Source organism: Tachysurus vachellii, chromosome 2 (assembly GCF_030014155.1).
Source record: "Tachysurus vachellii isolate PV-2020 chromosome 2, HZAU_Pvac_v1, whole genome shotgun sequence".
Taxonomy (NCBI): Eukaryota; Metazoa; Chordata; class Actinopteri; order Siluriformes; family Bagridae; genus Tachysurus; species Tachysurus vachellii.
Genome location: NC_083461.1, coordinates 25068493 through 25086988, shown reverse-complemented (window position 1 = coordinate 25086988; position 18496 = coordinate 25068493). Strand labels below are relative to the sequence as shown.

Here is an 18496-nt window from a genome sequence, read left to right as displayed (position 1 = left end):
TGAAATGAGAGTGAGTCTTGATGGGCCAGATGGATGGGCTCGTGGCTGGATCGGTAAAGGGCAGAGAGCTCCAGTCCGACTGAGACGCCAGCAAGGTGGAGGTGGAGTACTGGTTTGGGCTGGTATCATCAAAGATGAGCTTGTGGGGCCTTTTCGGGTTGAGGATGGGGTCAAGCTCAACTCCCAGTCCTACTGCCAGTTTCTGGAAGACACCTTCTTCAAGCAGTGGTACAGGAAGAAGTCTGCATCCTTCAAGAAAAACATGATTTTCATGCAGGACAATGCTCCATCACACGCGTCCAAGTACTCCACAGCGTGGCTGGCAAGAAAGGGTCTAAAAGAAGAAAAACTAATGACATGGCCTCCTTGTTCACCTGATCTGAACCCCATAGAGAACCTGTGGTCCATCATCAAATGTGAGATTTACAAGGAGGGAAAACAGTACACCTCTCTGAAGAGTGTCTGGGAGGCTGTGGTTGCTGCTGCACGCAATGTTGACGGTGAACAGATCAAAACACTGACAGAATCCATGGATGGCAGGCTTTTGAGTGTCCTTGCAAAGAAAGGTGGCTATATTGGTCACTGATTTGTTTTTGTTTTGTTTTTGAATGTCAGAAATGTATATTAGTGAATGTTGAGATGTAATATTGGTTTCACTGGTGAAAATAAATAATTGAAATGGGTATATATTTGTTTTTTGTTAAGTTGCCTAATAATTATGCACAGTAATAGTCACCTGCACACACAGATATCCTCCTAAAATAGCTAAAACTACAAACAAACTAAAAACTACTTCCAAAAATATTCAGCTTTGCTATTAATGAGTTTTTTGGGTTCATTGAGAACATGGTTGTTGTTCAATAATAAAATTAATCCTCAAAAATACAACTTCCCTAATAATTCTGCACTCCCTGTATATATATATATATATATATATATAAAATGTAAAGCAAAATTAAAACAATGTTGTAAAGCCACATATCAGCTACAGAAGAGCATACGCATTGTTATAACATCATAAATTTTACGTCTCATCTGAAACCCGCATGGAGATGTCATGGAGTTGTTCGAAACAGTACCAGGCTTCACCCACACATCACCTCATGACAGACACAAAGACGTAGCGCTGTTGCAGCTCTGATGGTGAACAACAACCATTTTGTTTTTGTCTTTAAGCTGTCGAGCTGGCTGTGGAGTAACAGGACCATTTCTCTCCTTGTCATAACAAAGTCTCTGGTCTGAGCCAGAGGTTTTTTTTTTTTGTGTGTGTGTGTGTGTGTGTGTGTGTGTGTGTGTGTGTGTGTGTGTGTCTTAAACCAAAGTCTCTCCAACAGCTGCATTGAATTATGCATCGTGAACACTGGGAACCTTCCACCCACTGCTCCTCCAGGGTCCTTCTGACCAAAAGAACAGCCCGAGCTGGAGCCTGAAGCGTAGACCCAGCATGCCGATTCAAGTCATTTACAGCATTTATTGACCAGACAGAAGCAAAGTATTAGGTTTATGATGTGACAATTAAGCTCGTCAGAGTTTTTCTTTCTTTAGGATTAATTTATTTGATGAAAATGACAAGCCAAGAAAAGGCTTTCTCTGCCATGAAGGGAGGCTCTGGATAGCAGTGGCTGGCTGTGGATGTAGCTCTCAGGGAGAATGCCATGTTTAACCTCTAAAAAGCGTGGAGAAGTGTTTCCCTAGGCTACAGTCCAGAGGACAGCCAGGGCTAAGCACATTCCAGCCAGCGCTCTCTCACTGCTTTATACTTTCATCTAGCACAAAGATGAACTCTTTAAGACACACACACCCTGAGACAGAGAGAGAGAGAGAGAGAGAGAGAGAGAGAGAGAGAGACATAAGCCAAAGTATATTTCATGCTCTTTTTTCCTCCAGCTTCATTTCCCGTAAATAAAAACTGCTGCTTATGATTTGAATGAATTATTTGCACCAAATTATTTCAAATGAATTCAAAACATCCTAAAGCCATTTTGGCAAACTTAAGACACAAAAGTACTTAAAAAAATAAAATAGTTTCCTGAAAAACAGGAAACGGTGACTGAACGTGTCGAGTGCACGACGGTTTTCCGTAAAACATTTAGCACTGTTGTAGCAACAAATTCTTTAGAAGCACTTTAGAAGTATTAAACCTGCAGTATAAATAAAGTGTTGTGTTAAAGTTACACATCAGTTAAATTTAACGAGATTTCAGGTGACCGGCTAAATCTGTGGCTCGGCATCTTTGCACTAAGCCGACGAATTAGCCGATGTACATTTTGTAAAAATGCTGCTAGCGCTTTGAACTTTTACTCTAAAGATAGATAGATTACTCACTAAATCCTACCACTGCCAAAATACTAGCATGGCTAACACTGTTAATACAATGGAGCGGATGTCATGATGGTTTCTGATTTAGTCGACAGACGTTTTGCCGTTGTTAGCGTAGCACTGAACAGCAAAAATAGACTTTGGACTTTTTTAAAAAAATTTTGTGGTTTTATGTCTGACAGAATCAGTACAGACATGTGGACAGCTAAACTTCAGAGAAACCACAGTGAATATGTCAAACATCAAATGTCATGAAATAGCTTCGCGTGACGCTTCGTATACAGCTAACAGGTAAATAAACAAGCTTTCATTCACTGCTTCCAAAAAAATGGCATAGTGAAACAAACCTGGCTTTGAGTCTTTCTGAATTTCGTTAAAAACTTTAATTCTACATAAAACCACTAATTATTTTTAATGAATTTTAATGCATTTTTTTAAATTAAATTCTTAATTCAAATTCTACATCTTTCTGGTCTAAGTGTTCTAGACATTATAGAAAACTGCATTCGCTCGCTCTAACAGGAACGCGGACAGGACGCACTATCGGTGCACCAGGAAGATGTAATAAAGTGGTGAAGCACTGAAAAAGGAAAATCATCAAATTAATGAAGATGCTGCAAAGAATAACTGCAGTTGTGACAGATGTGATTACGTGTGCTGTCGTGAACGTCCTTAGAGTTTCTCTATAGAACAGCGTCTTCTTCTTCTTTCGGCTTTTCCCTTCAGGGGTCACCACAGCGAATCATATCCCTCCACCTATCCCTATCTTCTGCATCCTCAACACTTGCACCCACTAGCTTCATATCCTCATTAATTACATCCATACTGTATACCTCCTCTTTGGCCTTCCTCTTTACCTTCTGCCTGGCAGCTCCATGTCCAACATTCTCCTACCAATATACTCACTCTCCCTCCTCTGAACATGTCCAAACCATCTTTTTTTCGTTTATATTATATTTATATAATAATACGTTTTTCACTTTCTACACACATTAGAAACACCTTTTGGCTCTTTTCCTCTATTCTGAATGTAGCTGCTCTACAGTTCACTGCCAGCCAAGTATTCGTCTCTTCCGCAATCTGTCCTGCTTTGGGTTTAGTGCATCTTTAAATCTAAAAATAATATCAAAAATTAGCCTGTTCACATTTTTCTAATTCTTTTTTTTTTGCTAATATTTCTGACCTGCTTGAGCCGTCACCGTGGCGACAGAAGGCTACCCTCGGCTCTCAGTCCATAACATAAACTGGGTCTTCGGTACCAGGAGAAAACAAAAAGCGCAGAACCATCTGATGTCAGGCACTGCGAGTGGAAAAGCACTAACACTGTCTTTGACATTTAAGATGATCTCAGACTGGTAGAGGATCTCAACTTTGCTGCTGTGCTGTATATTTAGAGGCTGTGTGTGTAATGTGTATACAATGTGTAAACCATCACAGTGTATGCTCTCTAAAGTGTATAATTTAGCCAGAATGAACTGAGTCTGTGTACAGAAGATAGTAAAGCATGCTTCTGGCCATTTTTACCTTGCATTTCTTCAGGACCATCACGTTAGTGTGTATTAAAGAAGGGCATGTGATAATGGGATGGTAGTAGCCTAGTGGTAAAGGTGTTGGACTACTGAATGGAAGGTTGTGAGTTTGAATCCCAGATCCACCAAGCTGCCATTGCTGGGCCCCTGAGTAAGGCCCTTAACACTCAGTTTTATAAATAAGAAATGTAAATTACACACACAGTGCATGTGTTGGAGAGTTTCCTGGTCATGTTCTAATGTTTTTTTGTTTGTTTTCTGTTTTTTTAATTTACATTTTTTACACCAATGCATCACATCCTACTCACAAACTCACAAGTGTCTATATTTCATCATACAAAACACATCAATGACACTGACATGCCTCGATATTTCCGTCAGAACTTCACTACAATATGTTTTAAGTGTGTGACTTTGGTATTGGAAGCAGGTGGGTAAAGAATTTACACATCGAGAGCATTCATTTTAGACAGGAAACAGATATGCTTTCTTGCTCATGTCTCGGTGTCGTTTCACCTCCGGGCCCACATGATGAATTCAAACCCATGCTCCAAAATGGAAGTGGACCAGGGCAAAATAGATTTAGTTGAATAGACTTTATATCCAGACGCCGTTCTGATGCGACGTTGTACTTTAAAGCCTGTGCAATGCTACGTTGGTCATGAGTGCCAATTCAAATAAACCCATTTTAAAGCCACATAAATAACGTCAATGTCCAAGTCGTATTAAAGAGCTCGGTAAAAAAGGGGGCCTTGAATATTGATCAGTCGGCTCTAAAGGTCTAGATGGTGTTGGTACCTGTTCTGCTTACACTTTGGTACTGAAACACTTGAAGAAATAATCCCTGTGCTGTGCGATCATGCTGATGAGCGAGAGCTATGGCAAAATGAAGCAGCAGGTTAAAATTCTTTTAAATCTCAGGAATGGAAAATCTTTCTTTCACACGCATACATCTCCTCAAATACACAGAAGCCAAAATCAGTGCGAAAACATGTGAGTAGTGACAGCACATGCTGTGTGAGGCCTGCTTGGCACTTTGAGGCAAAGCTTAACCGTTACTAAGCAAAGTCCATCTCTGGGCTTTATTTTAATATACTTTTGACGGATCGGTCAACAGATCCATCACTCTGTGACTCTTAGTTGTGCCAGTTTTTGCATCAAAGCTGTTAGAGAGCAATTTATATCTGAATTTCCGACATACGTCAGGCACTAAATCTATCTAATCAAACAGTCACAAGTCCGTTACATTTACTTTGGCACGGTGAGCTTGTTATTCATAGTATAGTCAGACTTCTCTCTTCCTCTTCCAAATGCTTTCAAATGCCATTCCAGGAACAAGCAGTACAGAAAAGCATACAATACATTATGCTTAGTTTCTCTTGTATGACAAAGATCTTTGTATTGTATGCAATGTGAAGGACAGATGAACAGCAGGGCCGTTGCATTGTCATGGTTGGTCATGGTTGGTCATGGTGTATGATCGGATGGTTACCTCACCGATCAGTTTTTTTCTTGGGATTGGAAAGCTGTGAGTTCACATTCTAGGACTGCCAAGGAATCACTTTTTGGATCTTGAGACACTGGGGGAGGGAACATTTTCAATACTGTCCATTCATAAATCCCTTGGGAATGTTAGAAACTATAGTGCAAGCATAAGCTGGGTTATACACCTATCAGCCGTAGCATTAAAACCACCTGTTAATAATGTGTAGGTTCCCTTTGTGTCGCCAAAAACAGCTCCACAAGTCATCTGCTGTGGTATCTGGCACCAAGACATTAGCAGCAGATCCTTTAAGTCCCTGTAAGTGGTGAAGTGGAGCCTACGTGGATCAGTCTTGTTTGTCCAGCACTTCATACAGATGCTTGATCAGAATGAGATCTGGTCAATTTGGAGGCTTGGTCAACACCTTCAACACTATGCCATGTAACACAAACCATTCCTGAACAATTTTTGCAGTGAGACAGAGAACATTATCCTGTTGAAAGAGGCCATTGCCATTATGGAATACTGAAGGCCAAGAAGGAATTTAGGTAGGTGGTTTGTGTAGCATCCACATAAAGGCCACCACCTCAGGTTTTCCGGAAGAACATCGGTCAGAGCATCACAGTAACTCCTTCTTCCCAGATCCACATGATATTAAACAAACTTCATTCATCACACCAGGCCCCTGTCTTTCATTGCTCATTGTCCAGTTCTCATGCTTTACTGTCCATTGCAGGCATTTTCTATTGTGGACATGGTGGATCAGCATGGGCTCTCTGACTGGTCTGCAGCTACGATGCCCCAAATTTAGCTCTTCTGTGGAATCAGACCAGATGGACTACCTTTCACTCACAACATGTATCACTGAATCAACTGACCATGTTGCCTGTTCACCGGTTATCCTTCTAGTCCTGGACGGATTTTGTTAGGTAATAACCACTGAAGATGCTCTGACCCTCTCATCTAGCCATCACCATTTAGCCCTTGTGCAAGTCACTCAGATACTTAACACTTACCCATTTTTCCTGCATTCAAGACATGAACTTTGAGAACTGACTGTTTACTTGCTACCTCTTGACCGGTCTCACTGTAATGATATTGTTATTCATCTGTTTTTAATGTTATGTCTAATCTGTTTAAGGAATCCACCAGTTTTTATTGGCAAGGAAATTATTAATAATTATGTGTTTGTTTGTGTAATAACTAATAGCCACATACTCCTGTGTTAAACGGTTGAATTTCTGCACAAAGTTTGGAACATTTAGGTGGAAAGAAGGTTGAGTTCAGCTTACAAGCTATGTAGAGTTCCTATGATTGACCATGTAGGTTTCTTTTAGGATCAACAACATGCTGGTTGGTGAACTGGGTACAATAAGTTACCCCAGTGTTTGAATGTATGTGTCTATGAAACCCTGAAATGGACAAACATGCTATCCAGGGTGTATTTCCACCTCATGTCTGTTGTTCCAGGGGTAGATTCCGGGGTAGATTCATGACCCAGACCAGAATGAAGAGGTGACTGAAGATGTATAAATAAATGTTGCTTTATTTCTCTCCCCCTGAACAGAGAGCTGAGTGACGGTGTATGAGCTCTGATTAAAGGGAAACAAAGTGAGGAGCGTATTTGAGTTAAAGTTGTCTTTTCAGGCTTCTGTGTTTCTGAGTGATGTGACCATGAGTTTTATGGATGTTTAGAAGTTTCACATTCTGCAGGTTCTTGAATCAAAGACATCAGTCGTAGGTTCTGTGAAGCTCAGTCATGGAGACTGTCATCTTTTATTCGGTTACACTGATGGAAATCACAACCCAGTACAAGCGATGTTCTGTCAGTGGAAAAGTTCAGAAATAGAAAATTCTATGGATCTAATAACTAGGAAAAAACATTATTGTGCAAATGAAATATCTGTCTCTGAGGTCCATGGAATTTATTTCACATCTAATGGAGTCTTTTGTTATGGAACTGCAGTCTGACCCCTTTTCCCAAATATTGAACAAAAACAGAGCATTTTAGGGAAATAAAGCAACAAAACAACTGGTAAAAGCATTGTGAAAGTCTCATGGACTGTGCGTTTAAACACTGACTCCTATTGGCAGCGTTTGCACAATATGGAAAGAATATAATATTGTAACTACACCACAGTGATTGCATTGAATTTAACACAAAAAAAAACCCCAGTGAAGCTTTAAAGTTCCCTAGTTAAAGATATAACTGAATACAACCTAAACACAACTGTAACTGTAATAGTGAGTGTCTGAGATTGGTCAGAATCCTCACAATAACATTTAGCAGTTATGTGTTTTAACTTGCAGCATCTTTCATTTCCAGAGTTTAACTAATCATATTCCTAGAAAGTCTATTAGCTCTTGGGTGAGAATTGTTTTTTCTTTGTGTAAACACAAGAACAGAAAGGTGTTCAGGACAGAATTAAAGCTAGAAGACACCAAATGCTTGTGTTAGTGTGGAGAAGGTGTAAAGTTGACCGGATGTGTTTAGGAAGAAAAAGTCCAGACATTTGCGATAAATAAATAAATAAACCTAAATGCCTCAAAACAAAGTTGTCCAGATAACAGAGAAGAAGGACCTCAAGCAGAAGAACCAAAGTGCTCACCTTTAATATGTCACCAGGGATAAAGTGGACTGAGTGGATGTGGAACAATGAAGAGATAATCACTGTTTTATATGCAGTCTGAAACCCATTGCGTGTTGTTCTTAACCCAGACTATTACTGCATAGCGCGTAATAACGCATTAAATGGCATAATGATGATGTTTATGGCTATAAAAAATTTTCCATGCTATATGGACGTGGCCTTACTATTTAGTTTAGAGCTCTAACATCTGGCGCAATACTCAGTATGGAAGCATGCAGTTAGTGGCCAAAGCATCCAAAACAGCGGAACCAGCTTTTTTATTCAACTTATGAGCAGAACTTGTACCTAAGAGCATGAGCTCGAGCTTCTTGCGGTCGACCCGGAACCTCTCCTCGGTCCACTCGGGGTCGTGTGGTGCCGCTGCTCCGCCGTGCTGCTCCTCGTCCTCGGAGCCGTGTGGCGGCGGGGAGTCGCTGGAGCTCGGCGCCTCGGGCTGCTGCATGAACCCGCTCACCGAGCTGCGCCCGGCGGCCATAGCGTCCGCGCGTTTTCCAACAACACAACGCGGCGTCCACACACACCACACACAAACACACGCACGCTACGATACACACGCGAGCGCGCACTGCTTTCGAGCGCTTTTCAGGCGTTAACGTCTTCTTCCCATCGGACGCGATCCCGTTAAGTTCCCGAGGTGGGAGGCATTGCGCTCGGGAGCGCGCTCTTTAACTGCGCCCTGGAGAAGAGCGCCGCCCTTTTGGGAAACTTCTGATCAGGATAGAAGGATTGTCTTCATCTGAGCGCGCTGGTCCATATGCGACACCAAGTTAACACAAGATGATTTGCCTCTGAGTTGTTTCGCAAGCAAGAGTGAATAACACATAACCACCACCATCATCATCATCATCATCATCATCATCATCATCACAATTATTATTATTATTAATGTTGTTGTTGCTGCAATGGACTGGTTTATCATCCATGCTGTAACCAATACCAATAATGTTCTCAGGTTCTAGATAAGGCGATTACTAAAGATGGATGAATGAATTAGACGATATGGCCAGAAGTATGTGGACAATTGATTATCACAGCTGTATGTAAAACTTGCCACAAAGTTTTTATGTGCTATAGCATTACACTATGAAGCCAAACCTGTTCCAGCATGACAATGCTACTGTGCACAAAGCGAGTGTCCTGCACAGTGCTCTGACATCAAGCTCACTGATCACCATCAACATGAACTGATGATTGTTTATCAGGTCTCTTCACAGAACATCAGGCATCAGAAAAGCAGACGTTATTATAACTGCAAAAGTAGACCAAATCTGGAACCAGCATATATGACTTTACAGGTCCTGTATTCACCTAAATCTGGCCATATGTGTAGACTATAACTAAGGCTTTCACCCTCTGTTATTATAATTAGCAGCAAAGTATTTACATTTATGCAAAATTCACGTACATTTTCACATATGGTCACAAAGTATTTTTTAGCTGTACAATTAGCTGTAGTAACTGCATGTCAACATGCTATGCCATGAATTAGTACATGAGCCATTATGTTTAAATGTGAGCACAAAAAAATGTATTCATGTTGAAAAAATCACATCATTTCACATTGCAACTTTTGATTTGGCAATAGCTACATATATATATACATATATATATATATATATATATATATATATATATATATATATATATATATATATATATATATATATATAATAAAGGTGTACTTTATTGATGTGACATTAAATCACACCACATCAACATTGACGTCTACATCTTTAACCAACAGAGAAATACTGACATCTCTTGGTAAGAGATGGTAAAGAACTATTATTATTATTATTATTATTATTATTATTATTATTATTATTATTATTACATGTATAATGTAGAATAAATGACACAGAACCCTTGGCATAATACAGGTTCTGTTGGCTTGCATTCTTTAATTATGACTACACAGTTTATTTCTTTAATTAATTCCATTAATATGAAATGACTGCATGGGTTGCACAAACGTTTCCACAAATTTGTGTGTGCAATTAAAATAAATATCGACTTAAACTTGATTAGGTTTGGCCTTGAAGGACGGTAGGAGAGTAGACCAGATAATAAACTATTATAAAATCTAAAAAGCGAATTTATATACCTGATTATACATTTATATAACTGATTATACATTTAAATACCTGAATATACATTTATGTAACTGATTATACATTTCTATAGCTGAATATATATTAATATAATATTAATAATAATAATAATAATAATATATAATATAATATATTATTAATTATACCTTTATATAACTGATAATACATTTATATAACTGTATATATTAATATAACCGATTAAACATTAATACAACTGATTATACATTTATATACCTGAATATACATATAAATAACTGGTTATATGGTGATTATAACTACTGTATATCATCACAACACAAACTCTAGAGACAAAACACGACGTATTTGTTTCCATTGGTTTACAAGCTAGCCAATAGAAACGCGTAAAGGTTGGTCACGTGATTAAAGGTTAGCAAGAATGTGTGTACTAGGAAGCTATGAGACCTCAAGTGTAAAAAAGATGTTATAAACGTAGCAACAAACGTAAGTCTGGCATTATATAAATATATATATACAGTATATATGTGTGTTAATAACATGCAGGTTATATTGTGGCACTGTTGTTTTTTTGTAGTAGCTCCTATAGCCTTTTGCTATCAAAACGAAGGCTCGCGCGCACTTTTAAATCCCCAACGGCTCATCTGTGTATATGTATAAAGTGTTGTTTTATTGATGATGTAGTGCACTATAAAGTGTGAGGATGTAGTGCACTATAAAAGTGTGTAGATGTAGTGCACTATAAAGTGTGAGGATGTAGTGCACTATAAAGTGTGAGGATGTAGTGCACTATAAAGTGTGTGGATGTAGTGCACTATAAAGTGTGATGATGTAGTGCACTATAAAGTGTGAGGATGTAGTGCACTATAAAGTGTGAGGATGTAGTGCACTATAAAGTGTGTAGATGTAGTGCACTATAAAGTGTGAGGATGTAGTGCACTATAAAAGTGTGTAGATGTAGTGCACTATAAAGTGTGAGGATGTAGTGCACTATAAAGTGTGAGGATGTAGTGCACTATAAAGTGTGTGGATGTAGTGCACTATAAAGTGTGTAGATGTAGTGCACTATAAAGTGTGATGATGTAGTGCACTATAAAGTGTGAGGATGTAGTGCAGTATAAAGTGTGAGGATGTAGTGCACTATAATGTGTGTAGATGTAGTGCACTATAAAGTGTGTAGATGTAGTGCAGTATAAAGTGTGATGATGTAGTGCACTATAAAGTGTGTAGATGTAGTGCACTATAAAGTGTGATGATGTAGTGCACTATAAAGTGTGTAGATGTAGTGCAGTATAAAGTGTGAGGATGTAGTGCACTATAAAGTGTGTGGATGTAATGCACTATAAAGTGTGTGGATGTAGTGCACTATAAAGTGTGTGGATGTAGTGCACTATAAAGTGTGAGGATATAGTGCACTATAAAGTGTGTGGAGGTTGTGCACTATAAAGTGTGTTGATGTATTGCAATATAGTGTGAGGATGTAGTGCACTATAGTGTGTAGATGTAGTGCACTATAAAGTGTGTAGTTGTAGTGCACTATAAAGTGTGAGGATGTAGTGCACTATAAAGTGTGTAGATGTAGTGCACTATAAAGTGTGTGGATGTAGTGCACTATAAAGTGTGAGGATGTAGTGCACTATAAAGTGTGAGGATGTAGTGCACTAAAAAGTGTGTAGATGTAGTGCACTATAAAGTGTGTAGATGTAGTGCACTATAAAGTGTGTAGTTGTAGTGCACTATAAAGTGTGAGGATGTAGTGCACTATAAAGTGTGTAGATGTAGTGCACTATAAAGTGTGAGGATGTAGTGCACTATAAAGTGTGTAGATGTAGTGCACTATAAAGTGTGTAGTTGTAGTTCACTATAAAGTGTGTGGATGTAGTTCACTATAAAGTGTGAGGATGTAGTGCACTATAAAGTGTGAGGATGTAGTGCACTATAAAGTGTGAGGATGTAGTGCACTATAAAGTGTGTAGATGTAGAGGTCTAGAGCACTCCTGAAAGTTACGCCCACTCTAATCAAGTTTGGGAATTTAACATGGTGTTATAGTTATCACTCTATTAACAGACCCTTATGTACAGCTGAGAAATTGATGGTTAAGGGTCTTGCTCAGGGGCCCAGCAGTGGCAGCTTGATGGACCTGGGATTCGAACTCACAACCTGCTGATCAGTGGTCCAATAACTTAAGCACATTTCTTTGAGGCTTTTGGTAGGAAAGGAGAAGTAAACATAGCACGTACCTTTTAAACATCTCTATTATTTTTAGTAATATGCTCAAATAATCTAGTTTAGTCTTCTGTCCATATCCATTTTGGTGTTGAGAGGAATCTATTGTTGTTGTTGTTATTATTATTATTAGCTCATTACTCTAGAGAGAAGATGAGTATCTGATGTACTCTTTGGCATCTTACAGAATGTCAGAAGGTGGTGACGGGGACCCTGTGGCCAGTTCATCTGGGACTCTGCGTTCGAATTTCTCTTTGGGAAGAGGACTGTCAGGACGCTCGTTACTGAATCCGACACCTCCAGGCAGACTCACGTCCCTGCGCTCCAGAGACCTGACGCTGGGGGGATTTAAAAAGGTCAAACACACACTCACTTATTCATATGTATGCAATCAACATGCCTCATTGTTACATTATGTTGAATTTGCTAACATTTTAGGTTGATTAGGAAAGATCACAGGCGACGTGGTGAGAAAGTGTTATCTTCTGTTCACACTTGCAATGTCATATAATATGTGTTAAATGTGTGACTTGTTGCTAAGGTTAATGACTGCAAACTCTAAGCACAGACCTGCTTTCTGCAGTTCAACAACCTTATGGAAACATACCAGCACATACCTGTATAAGTATAGAAAATATACTGACTTGTATAATGTTCTTGTTGTTGCAGAAAACGTTCGTACCAAACGTCCACTCCATTCGTAAAAGCAAAGACGAGTAAGTACCTGCGTGTAATTAATAAGCTTAATAAAGTTAATCCGGCACTTCACAGACCAAACCCTTCTGTTTCCTGCAGGTTAAAGGAGGAGCTGCGTACTGCTCCGAAGAAGGAGAGAAGAGACAGGGAAGACAGGCAGAGAGAGCGCAGGCGCAGAGAAAGACCTCAGACTATTCAGTCACACTCCATTTTTGAACAGGGTCCTGCAGACACCTTCAGGAAAACAGGTCAAGAACGATCTCACCCCAGACTCTACCCAGAGAACAGTAACGACACTCAGCGAGAGTAATGCTCCCACTTTCCATTCACAGGAAGCTGGGGGACCACAAACCTATGCGACTACGATCCTTCAGTTCTTACTAAGAGTATTAAAAAGGAGAGGAACGTTCCGGAAGATGACGATGATGATGAAATTTTAGAAAAGCTTCAGCGAGATGATGTAACTTGCACTGATTTTTACTTCATTCAGTGAAGAATTTTTGTTTTATATTAATTCGTCTCTAACACTTTTTTTTGTTGCTGTGCAGTTCATAGACGATCCTGGCCTGAAAAACGATCCCAAGCAGACGCCAATAAAACTTCCACTGCATCAGTCGTTCAGCTGCTTGCCGACGGAGACGTCTTGTAGGTTCAGAATCCTTTATCAGAACAGTATTAAATGAAGGAGCAGGTTGACGCAGCTTATATAATCCAGAAAAACGCCGCACTCCTTTAAAGTTAATGGTTACTACTGGTAGTAATCTCTGATTTGATTTATTTATTGATCGATTCATTGATTATTGATTTTCTGATATTGATTAAAGATGTAGGTGAAGCGTCATGTTTGTGTTAGAATAAAGAACTTGTCTAGAATATCTACACCTCTACCCCAACCACAGAAATGATTTTCTATACACATTTCTCAGAAAAAGTGAGTGAGTTAGGAGTTTGGGGTCAGAGTGCAGGGTCAGCTACGACATAGCACATCAGGAGCAGAGAGGGTCGAGACAGAGGGTCGAAACAGAGACAGTGCTGGGTCTTGAACCTTCAAATGATTCTGATAAGTAACCTAGAGCCTTAACTGTGTATGCACATTAAAGGTGGGGTCTCCATTGTTTGAAAGCCAATGTTGACATTTGAAATCACCAAAACAAACACGCTCCTAACCCAAATGGGTCCCACCCCTGTATTGATAGCTCCGCCCACATATACATACGTAACCCAGGCAACTAATGGAAAGAAATGTGTCTTTATCATAGCTGAAGGGAAGAACAATACGATTGCAGATAAACAAACAAGCAAAAATGACACACAAGGATAATCATGTAAAGGACGGCATATATTAGTTCTGTGTAACAAAGCAAAACCAACGTTACTCACCTATCGAGAAGGAAAAAAGCAACCTCAGCGTCCCATCACAGGCCTTCCCGCTATTTCAGTTCTCTCCAGCGCTGGAAAGCTGATCCTATATTAACACGGGTCCTACTTCTTGCCTTATCGTAAGCCTTTCTTCGCTTTCTTTCTTTGTTTTTATCCTCCATGTCAATGTTAAAACCGCTTTCTGCTAATGTCACACATGCGCACTGAATACTCTCTCTGCCCATATTGACAAGACCCGCCCCTTTCTGGGGCTACACGTTAGTTTTGTTTTTGTTTTGTTTGTCGTCCCGACTCAGTTTTCTGAAGCATTTCTCAAACAATGTACACCCCACCTTTAATGTGGCTAGAATACACAAAGATCAGAATCTTCAGTGTTTGATGGAAACCTGAGTGATTAAGGGTCTAATACACAAGTACACTGATATTACAGTGTAATAAAAAGGACTGAACAGATTTGAGTGCTCATCATTCATCATCTCTGACGTTGTTTTCACAGTAAAAGATGATCACGCTTTCTCAAAGTCAGCAAAAATACGCGAAAAGATTCCAGAGCCGACGAGCAGAACGTACGCAGGTCCTCAGCCTCCGAGCGTCGGAGACCTTTTCCGGCAGTTGAGCGTATCAGAGAAGGAAGAGCTTTTATTCATCCAGCTTCCCGATACCATACCCGCCCCGAAAAAAGCTGCAAAAAGTGAAAAGTCTGGGAAAAAATGTGATGTTGAAGACAAGCGTGCGTCTCACACGAGAACCCAAGTGAGTGGAATCTACAGGGTTAATAGTCCTCATCTGCAGCTTCGTATTTGTAACACTGCGATGTTGTGCTTTAGGATCCAGGGGAGAAAGAGGCAGCGCCGGTGCTCTCCGACTTCACTGAAGGATACATAGGAAAAGTGCAAATTAGGAAATCAGGCAAAGTGCAGCTAGTCATAGGGGACGTTACACTGGACGTGTCTGAAGGAGCAGCTTTTTCATTTCTCCAGGTGAGGTTTTTTTGTAGAAATATTATATGAGAATTGAAGAGTTTAGAGAGTTTACACACACTACAAATGTGTTTGTGTGTGCTTTTACAGCAACTGGTGTGTGTGCGGCTCACGGAGGGACTGACGGGTGACCTGACGGTGCTCGGTGACGTCAGACACAAGCTGGTGTGTTCCCCTGACTTCCAGACTCTCCTAAAAGGGGTTAAGGCTCCATCACTCATCCAACCGGTCTTAAATTCCGTTCATACGGGATAAACTTCCCAGAAGAGAATTCGCTCTTATAGCAGGTTTGCAGTTCTGCAAACACGTGGGTTGTTTTGGAAAGTCAGATTTGATTTTATTATTCACTGTTTATATTTGTTTAATTTAAAACTTGCTCGTCAGTTGACCGTAGATAACGATTTCATGTCTCTGTGGTTTACTTTTTACAGCATACCAGGGAATCTTTACTAACATGTCTGTTTACAGACCGTGCTTTATCTTACCGTCCGTTTATAATAAGGGAAAGATGACTTTAATCTTCCCAAATTAGTTGTCATGACAACACACGGTGTTGCTTTTACAAGCGGGGTTGAGAGAGAAACTCTTGGTAACATTTTTAATATAACCGTGAAAGTGGATTTTGTACACGATTATTTTGTAACGTTCGTCATTTAAACACGTGATGTGAACGACGTTTGTCAATTTAGGGAACTCTGGTTATCCTGACGTTATCACCTCGTATCCTGCACACTTACATTTACAGCATTCTGCTGACGCACTTATCCATTTTATCTGTTTTTTTTTTTAATATACAACTGAGCGATTAAGGGTTAAGGGCCTTGCTCAGGGGCCCAGTGGTCCAACAGCATAGCCACTAGTCTACCACATCCTCCACAACACAGTGTTACAGACTAAGAAGAAAAAAAGAAGGCATTAAACAGACAGATTTACAATCTTAGTGATTAACACAGATCCATACTGTAGTATTCACATCATGTTTATTCTTTACTGGTCTTTCCTGGTTGAACGTAGAAAGCAGAACTGACCATTTCGATCACTCACATGTCTGTCCCACTAGACAATTAATAGTCTATAGCATGTAAAATAGTCTAGCTGTTTTTTTATTCAGTTGTGTTACAATGATCCTAGATTATAAATCAGGAAAAATCTACAGTGGTCAAGGCTTAAAAAGTCATAATGTTTATTTGGGGTTTCAGCTGAAATGTCTGGACTTTGTCACATAATCACTTCCTGTTTTAATGTAATATTGTAATCTGAATTGACTGTGTAGATACTTTGTGGTGCTTGTTTTGATAGAAAATGTTGATATTTATTAAGTAAAGATGTGATACAGAAAATGAATACTGGGATTTTTTTTTCATATGATCCAGAACTGGATGTGTTCTACAAAGCAAAATAAAATAAATGTAAGGATTACAATTATAAGTAACTTCATAATAAACAAAAGCAAACGCAGTAGTTGTAGAAACTCAGGTTCAGTTGCGTCCGATGTGTGATGGATGTGTATTTAAGCAAAGACGTCACCACAAAACTGGCCTTTTTTTGTGTCACAGTATAAAATATCACTCATCGCTGAGCACCAATCGGAGATGTGTACGTCTTTCTAAAGCGGCTTTAATAAGGACGGCTTACACCTCAGAGAAAACGCTCACTTCTTAGTGCTACTTGTTTTTTTTGTTTCAGCAGAAACAGTCTTTTTCCCCTCTGATGTTTTCTTATCAGGCGCTTTGGCCTTCAACACTTTAACTCTCGATTTCTTTTTGCCTCTTTTAGTCGCTGCTTTCTTGCGTCGTGACTCCTTCCGTCGGACCAGATCCTCCCTCCCGAGTTCAGTCATGTGCTCCTCCCACGCCTTCATCTCATTTTTATAACGTACTTTATCATCCTCTGCTAGCTGTGTGTATATCTGCACACACACACATGGTTTGATTTAGAAGCACATCAACATCATCTCATCAGACACACACACACACACACACACACACAGACAGACACACACACACACACACAGACAGACACACACACACACACACAGACAGACACACACACACACACACACAGACAGACACACACACACACACACAGACAGACAGACACACACACAGACAGACACACACAGACAGACACACACACACAGACAGACACACACACACAGACAGACACACACACACAGACAGACAGACACACACAGACAGACAGACACACACACACAGACAGACAGACAGACACACACACACACACAGACAGACACACACACACACACAGACACACACACAGACAGACACACACACAGACAGACACACACACACAGAGACAGACACACACACAGACAGACAGACACACACACACACAGACACACACACACACACACAGACAGACACACACACACAGACAGACAGACAGACACACACACACACACACACACAGACACACACACACACACAGACAGACACACACACAGACAGACACACACACAGACAGACACACACACAGACAGACACACACACAGACAGACACACACACAGACAGACACACACACAGACAGACACACACACACAGAGACAGACACACACACAGACAGACAGACACACACACACACAGACAGACACACACACACAGACAGACAGACAGACACACACACACACACACAGACAGACAGACACACACACACACACACACACACAGACAGACACACACACACACAGACAGACACACACACACACACAGACAGACACACACACACAGACAGACACACACACACACAGACAGACACACACACACACAGACAGACACACACACACACAGACAGACACACACACACACAGACAGACACACACACACACACAGACAGACACACACACAGACACACACACAGACACACACACACACACACAGACACACACACACGGTTTGATTTAGATGTACATCAACATCATCTCATGTGATAACTGCAGTAAAATAGGACTTGCTTGTTTCTGTGATAAGGACAAACTCTTCCAGTCGTCAAACAGAGACTTCATTTTGCCCTGAAAGAGGAAAAAGCTTTAACCGTTACAATCTCGTACACGACTTTACCGTACAAAAAAGCCATAATCAACCTTGAAGGTAAAACCTTAGGTGCAGAGACGGATCTTTACCGGC

General features: G+C 40.2%; 3 protein-coding genes across 3 annotated transcripts in view; 1 reads left to right on the top strand and 2 right to left on the bottom strand.

Annotated features, from left to right (window-relative positions):
• Window positions 1–8669, bottom strand: part of bicc1b (BicC family RNA binding protein 1b) — a 66915-nt gene extending 58246 nt beyond the window's left edge. Inside the window, exon 1 of the mRNA XM_060863981.1 lies at window positions 8268–8669. Coding sequence (XP_060719964.1) covers window positions 8268–8457 — 190 coding nt within the window. The 5' untranslated portion in view covers window positions 8458–8669. The remainder of the gene's footprint in view (window positions 1–8267) is intronic.
• Window positions 8670–10461: 1792 nt separating this feature from the next.
• Window positions 10462–16696, top strand: zgc:171971 (uncharacterized protein LOC569690 homolog). The gene is made up of 9 exons (XM_060863978.1): window positions 10462–10555; window positions 12484–12652; window positions 12966–13012; window positions 13092–13240; window positions 13325–13452; window positions 13541–13637; window positions 14869–15125; window positions 15200–15352; window positions 15443–16696. Exons 2-9 carry the CDS (start codon window positions 12485–12487, stop codon window positions 15605–15607), a joined length of 1164 nt encoding a protein of 387 aa, XP_060719961.1. The 5' UTR covers window positions 10462–10555; window position 12484; the 3' UTR covers window positions 15608–16696.
• tfam (transcription factor A, mitochondrial) overlaps window positions 16512–18496 on the bottom strand; it is a 4852-nt gene continuing 2867 nt past the window's right edge. Inside the window, exons 5-7 of the mRNA XM_060863979.1 lie at window positions 18493–18496; window positions 18325–18381; window positions 16512–17261 (exon numbers count right to left, since the gene is read on the bottom strand). The exon at window positions 18493–18496 is cut by the window's right edge and continues 92 nt beyond it. Of these exons, the coding sequence (XP_060719962.1) occupies window positions 17004–17261; window positions 18325–18381; window positions 18493–18496 (319 nt within the window). The 3' untranslated portion in view covers window positions 16512–17003. The remainder of the gene's footprint in view (window positions 17262–18324; window positions 18382–18492) is intronic.